At 39.1% G+C, this 7,047-nt stretch overlaps 1 protein-coding gene across 3 annotated transcripts in view; it reads right to left on the bottom strand.

The window, feature by feature from the left end:
- APAF1 (apoptotic peptidase activating factor 1) overlaps positions 1-7,047 on the bottom strand; it is a 100,843-nt gene that overhangs the window by 60,128 nt on the left and 33,668 nt on the right. For all 3 annotated transcript variants that reach the window (XM_015570225.1, XM_015570226.1, XM_006773338.2), the window contains exons 6-9: positions 2,812-2,924; positions 2,578-2,709; positions 889-1,127; positions 365-532 (exon numbers count right to left, since the gene is read on the bottom strand). In XM_015570225.1, coding sequence (XP_015425711.1) covers positions 365-532; positions 889-1,127; positions 2,578-2,709; positions 2,812-2,924 — 652 coding nt within the window. The remainder of the gene's footprint in view (positions 1-364; positions 533-888; positions 1,128-2,577; positions 2,710-2,811; positions 2,925-7,047) is intronic.

Raw genomic sequence — 7,047 nt, 5'->3', positions numbered from 1 at the left:
AGAGGAGGAAGAAGAAAAATATACAGATACAAATTATGAACAACAAATACACATCTATCAACAAGTGAATCTGAAAAGCAAGTGAATAATCTGATGAACAGAATGAACTGGTGATTATAATAGAATCAGGGGCATAGAAATGGAGTGGACTGTCTATTCTTGGAGGGGAAAAGGGTGAGGCGGATGCGGAAAGAGACTGGAAAAAAATCGTGCACCTATGGATGAAGACAGTGGGTGGGGAGTGAGGGCGGAGGGTGGGGCAGGAACTGGGAGGAGGGGAGTTATGGGGGGAAAAAAGAGGAACAAATGTAATAATCTGAACAATAAAGATTTAATAAAAAATAGCATACAGAGGTGCAAGTACCTGAAGCTGGCTGCGGTTCTGCTCTGTAAGGAAATCTACCTGAAGATCATGCAAATAGTAGCAAAATGATTTGCCATTCCGATCACAGAATAATAGAGACTTATTAACAAACTCTTGCAGTATGTCTTCAACTTCTTCAGTCTCCATGTCCCAGAGAACACATAGCACCTAGGAATCAAAATAAAATGAGCAGGACTGCAGACAAGGTGTAAACACACCCAAAAATCATATCTCAAAGCCCTGAAGAAGAATAATCTATTTCATAAGAAGCAGCTCAATCATTCCTCAAGATAGAAAAGAGAAAGAAGCCGGCTGCTTCTCCAGCTTCACTAGAACCACTGAAAATTAGGTAACCCATTCCAGTTCAACATCAAGCCCTTGATGGAGACTGAACCTTCCACCCCACCACCTCAGTCACACGGGTCTTATCTTTCCAGTATCCTCTGTAACAATATCCTTGGTACTGTATCCAAGGTTGCATGCCATAAATACCCAGTGATGCGGATTCTTGATCCTTTTATTACCTTTGTAGGCACCTTAACATCCTTCTGAAAGATGGAAAGATCTGTGTAATAACTTTTGATGTCTTCTCTGAGCATGTCAACACTTATAGACATGGCTTCATCCAGAGCCTCATAATCATAAGATGAAGATTTCCTTATTCTCTTAAATTGCTTATTCTGAAGTTGCCTGAGGTAGTACTCCCAGCGTTTGGGAAAATCACGTAAAAGTGCACCAATTAAAGACACTACAAGAGGAGAACCTGAAAAAAAGTCACTGTGTTAATATCATCTCATTTCAGAATCACTACTAAGTTAAGAATCAATTTATTGCTGCAGATTATCCAAAGCCTTAAAATATTTTTAACTCTTGGATTCATTTTAGGTATTTATTGTAAAGAAGTTATTAGAAATAATCAACATTTCATTTAAGCATATTCATCACAGAATTACTTAAGATAATGACAAAATCTTAACAGAAATGACTGAATTAAAGCATGTCACTGGTAAATTCTTTGCAAAAGATATTTAATGGCATTGTAAAATGCTCAAGATTTGTTATATAAAAAGGACAAGATTTTAAATGATGTATACCACATTATACTCTTGACTTTTTTTCCAAAGTTGTATGTCCTAAAAGACTGGAAAAAATACTCTCATAACACTAATAATTATCAGATTATGAATAGTTTCTATTTTTCTTTATAGATTCACAGTTTCAAAATGAATATGCATCAGCTTTAGAATTATAAAAATGAAGTATTTTTTTCTAAGTTTAAGATTTTTTTAAAGTCAATTAACTCAAAACCAAGTATCTATTTAATGGCAGAAAGAAAAATAAGAAGGTATTTCTATGGAGTAACAACAATGGAAAAAGTAATCTTCAGTGCTGATTTGACTACATAAAAGTTTCAATTTCTGGCCCTAGCCGGGTGGCTCAGTTGGCAGGAGCATCGTCTTGTACACCAAAAGGTTGTGTGTTTGATTCCCAGTCAGGGCACATACCAGTCGGGGTGCATACCGGAGCAACCAATCAATGCTTCTCTCTCTCTCTCTCTCTCTCTCTCTCTCTCTCTGTCTCAAATCCATAAAACATATCCTCAGATGAGGATTTTTTTTTAAGTTTAAATTTTTGTATTTGAAAAAGACTATAAATGAGATTAAAAGGTGGGAAAAAAAACTAGGGAAAATATTTTGGGGGGAAAAAACATGAGAAAAGGCTAATAGCTTCCATAGAGTACCTAAAAGTCAATAAAAATACTTATATCACAAAAGAAAAGCGAGTCAAGAATAATTTATTAAAATGCAAAAATTCAATAGATAAGTAAAAAAGTTAACTTCATAAGTAAAAAAATGTAAATTAAGAAGACAAAACCAGTTTTTACTTTCAAATTAGAATACTAATTTTATAAAATCACAACCAAAAGAATTTTAAGCTCTCGCTATATTTTTGTTCTTTGACAGCAGAAGTCACGTCTTTATGCTAAGGTGTTCACTTAGTATTATTTTAATGAATGAATGAATACCAAAACATCATGACACACTTAGGTTATTATACATTTAGGGTATCAGAGAAGAACCTAAAATACTAAATATTCTAGTAAAGTTTCTGGATGTTCCTGTGCTAAATTGTCATATTCATTAACTTAATTTACACAACAGGGTAAATTAACATTTCTATAACCCCCTCATATACAAAATAAATAACTCTACCTTTACATTCTTTTATAATACTATGGGCTTCTTCTGGCAAATCTGCTTTCTTCATATTTACAAAAAGGGATAAAATTTCAAGTCCTTTTTCTTTTCCTAAGCCACTCTCCACAGAGACTACATATTTTGGACCTGCAAAATCACAAGGTATGATAAATAATTTGGTGTGCCACATGTATAAATGTAATTGAATTAAAACATAAAGGTAATAAAAACTAAATTAACAATCCTTACCCATTACTGAATCAGTAACACTCTTGTCTCTGGTTGTAAGGAGAATCTGACACTGATTGTCAAAAGCCTTCAATACCCAAGGATCCCAAACATCATCCAAGATCAACAGAGACCTAATTAAAAGAACTGTATTGAGTCACTAATGACATTTTAAGCTTCCTTTAAAAAAAGAGAATGCCACTACTGCCATATCCCGTTCACAATATAGGAATAGGCCAAAAGTAGGTTTACAGTTGTGAGTACATGAATGTCTAATTTTGTATTATTATTATTTATTAATTATTGTATTATTTTCCATACGAAAATAAACCAATACTTTTGCTCACCTATGTATTGATTCAAATAAGGAAAAAAATTTTGAACCTTCCCCTTCCTCCCACCTTCAAGGCATATTAAAGTTAAGGGCCCTCTAAAAAGAGGGCTCTAAGTATTCGAAATCAGCAACCTAGTGCCTAAAAAGAGCTATCCACGTAATGGGGTGTTTCCTATTCAGTCTTTAAGCATCAAAAAGAAATGGCAACTAGGCTCGGGTTAGCACTAGACTTAATCATAGAACAATGATGATTTTTAACCTTTTTTACTTACAAAACCAGCAATTTCATATGTTCCAACCTAACAGAATACACTAGCAAGATTACTTTTTATTTGGTTCACTAGTGGGGTGTTTTCCATCCAAGAAATCAGTTCATAATGACAAAGACCTCTGTGTCAATTCCTGACTGGTCTCTCCAAAAACTTTTTTAAACTCACTAGAACAAATGAGAAAAAATGCAACTAAAACCTGATAGCATAATTGCACACTAGCATTTTTGTCTGAATGGCACACTACTTCTGAACACTACAAAAAAAGTACATACACAGGTTGGAGCGACAGAAGCAGAACCAGTAGCAACGTCCAGTCTCCACTCCCAGCTAGTACTGTTTGTGGTGCAAGGCATGTCAAGTTCTTGGTCATGGCAGCAGTAGTGACCTCAGTGGGTCAGCCCTGTGGCATAATTTTGGCCATTATGCTTGGGTAGGTAGACCAAAACCTGATTCTAGAGCTCTTCAATAACACTTCACTACAATGTCTCTACCAGTAAAAGAGGGGTAATACTATATACCTTGAAAGTAGCTAAGACGATTAGATAAAATAATATACAGCTTGGGGGAAAAGTAGGTTTACAGTTGTGAGTACGCAAAACACATTTATTATTATTTATTAATTATTGTATTATTTTCCATACGAAAATAAACCAATACTTTTGCTCACCTATGTATTGATTCAAATAAGGAAAAAAAATTTTGAGCCTTCCCCTTCCTCCCACCTTCAAGGCATATTAAAGTTAAGGGCCCTCTAAAAAGAGGGCTCTAAGTATTCGAAATCAGCAACCTAGTGCCTAAAAAGAGCTATCCACGTAATGGGGTGTTTCCTATTCAGTCTTTAAGCATCAAAAAGAAATGGCAACTAGGCTCGGGTTAGCACTAGACTTAATCATAGAACAATGATGATTTTTAACCTTTTTTACTTACAAAACCAGCAATTTCATATGTTCCAACCTAACAGAATACACTAGCAAGATTACTTTTTATTTGGTTCACTAGTGGGGTGTTTTCCATCCAAGAAATCAGTTCATAATGACAAAGACCTCTGTGTCAATTCCTGACTGGTCTCTCCAAAAACTTTTTAAAACTCACTAGAACAAATGAGAAAAAATGCAACTAAAACCTGATAGCATAATTGCACACTAGCATTTTTGTCTGAATGGCACACTACTTCTGAACACTACAAAAAAAGTACATACACAGGTTGGAAAATTGCAGAAGCATAAACCAAAATAATGCTGAGAGAAAAACAAAATGACTGGCATCATAACCATGTCCGATACATCTGACAGTAATTATAATGCTTTCCTAAACACAAATCACTTTCACTTTGCAAAGGGAAGTGGGATTAGGAAGATACTGAGCAAGAAAAAGGGAAATGGTTAGTGGTCTCAATTCTATTTTCTCGAAAAGAATAGATACCAGCCGAAACCGGTTTGGCTCAGTGGATAGAGCGTCGGCCTGCGGACTGAAAGGTCCCGGGTTTGATTCCGGTCAGGGGCATGTACCTGGGTTGCGGGCACATCTCCAGTAGGAGATGTGCAGGAGGCAGCTGGTCGATGTTTCTCTCTCATCGATGTTTCTGACTCTCTATCTCTCTCCCTTCCTCTCTGTAAAAAATCAATAAAATATATTTTTTTAAAAAAAGAATAGATACCAATGACTATCAAGGGGAAGGGGAGATGATAGAGGGAACTGGAGGAGAAAAAAGCCAGAAAAAAGGAAGCTTCCCTCAAATGAGTAGCCATCATAATCATTTAGAAGAAGCTTTTTCCAAAAATTAATCCTCTCACCTGATATCCTGATATTAATCCCCTTACCAATTTGAAAATCACTGCCATACTCAGCAACTGTTACATATAACAGTGTATGTACTACATCATCAAGTGCATCTGTGCCATCACTTAATTCTCACCCAATTTACTGTTACACTCCCAAGGAATGCTTTACTCATCTCGGTTCTTGCAGCACTGACCCAATGCTGCAACCAAAGGCACAAAACTCAATGCTACTTAAATGAGCAAATGAAAGGAATGGCTGCTAGATCATGGAAATTAAACTATCGACTGAATCTCTGGCTATCCCCTCCACACAAATAGCAACTGAGCTGCTGTCTCCCTTCTGGTTTAGTGAAAACTGTGAAATAGTTGGTAACAGTGCCTAGCACATAATTATATTGGTACTAGAGGCCCGGTGCACGAATTCGTGCATCAGTGGGGTCCCTCGGCCTGGCATGCAGGATCAGGCCAAAACCAGCTCTCTGACATCCCTCGAGGGGTACTGGGTTGTGAGAGAACACAGGCCAGGCTGAGGGACCCCACCGGTGCACGATCGGAGCTGGGGAGAGACGCAAGAGGTTGGCCAACCAAGGAAGGACTGTGGGAGGGCTCCAGGGCATGTCCAGCCCCTCGCACTCAGTCCCAATTGGCTGGACCCCAGCAGTGAGCTAACCTACCAATTGGAGCGTCTGCCCCCTGGTGGTCAGTGCATATCATAGCTAGCGGTTGAATGGCCTTAGCATATCATTAGCACATTATGCTTTGACTAGAGGCCCAGTGCATGAAATTCGTACATGGGGGGCAGTGTGTGTGTAATCCCTCAGCCAAGCCTGCACCCTCTCAAATCTGGGGTCCCTCGAGGGATGTTCGACTGCCCGTGGGAGAGGGCCTAAACAGACAGTCAACCATCCCTCGCAATCCAGGACTGTTGGCTCCCAACTGCTTGCCTGCCTGCCTGCCTGATTGCCCCTAACCGCTTCTGCCTGCTAGCCTGATCACCCCCTAACCACTCCCCTGCCAGTCTGATCGACGCCTAACTGCTCCCCTGCTGGCCCGATTGCCCCTAACTGCCCTCCCCTGCCAGCCTGGTCACCCCTAACTGCCCTCCTCTGATGGCCAAGTCACCCCTAACTTCCCTCCCCTGCAGGCCTGGGTTCCCCCCCCAATTGCCCTCCTCTGCCAGCCTGGGTCCCCCCCAACTGCCCTCCCCTGCAGTTCTGGGTGCCCCCAACTGCCCTCCTCTGCCAGCCCGGTCACCCCCAACTGCCTTCCCCTGCTGGCCATCTTATGGCAGCCATCTGTGTCCACATGGGGGCGGCCATCTTGTGTGTTGGAGTGATGGTCAATTTGCATATTACCTCTATTATATAGGATTGGTTGAACAAATGACTGGACACTTAGTATATTAGGCTTTATTATATAGGAGGATTTGTTGAATGAATTAATGAATTATTAAAATAAACAAATAAAATAAATTCAAAGTACATGAAAACAGACAAATTACATGTATATCCAAAAACTAATTCAACACAATAGAAGGATCCCAATTAAATAAAAAACCCTTCCTGACTCAGTTGCTTAAATTTATTCTGTCTCTTGTTCTAGATTTACTGTGTCTCTTGTTAACCCCTTAGAAACAATGCTCAGAGTAATAAGCTTGCATTTTCTAGCAAATGCCGGGAGCCAGTCCAACCTTGCTGTTTCAAGGGACCTGGCATATAAGGCATACTGTTCTTAATATGTTTGCTCACCTTCTTGGCGCTGTGTTTTAACCAAGGTCACCTCTCTGAGAAAGGTTGTTTCCCCAGGTAGGGATTTTCCCCTGAAGTTAGGGAGGGAATAAAACCTCTTAACTGCCAGGCGGGTAATTAAT

This window comes from Myotis davidii, unplaced genomic scaffold (genome assembly GCF_000327345.1).
Source record: "Myotis davidii unplaced genomic scaffold, ASM32734v1 scaffold267, whole genome shotgun sequence".
NCBI lineage: Eukaryota > Metazoa > Chordata > Mammalia > Chiroptera > Vespertilionidae > Myotis > Myotis davidii.
Note: the sequence above shows the minus strand (reverse complement) of the source record. Positions and strands in the feature narration are given on the sequence as shown.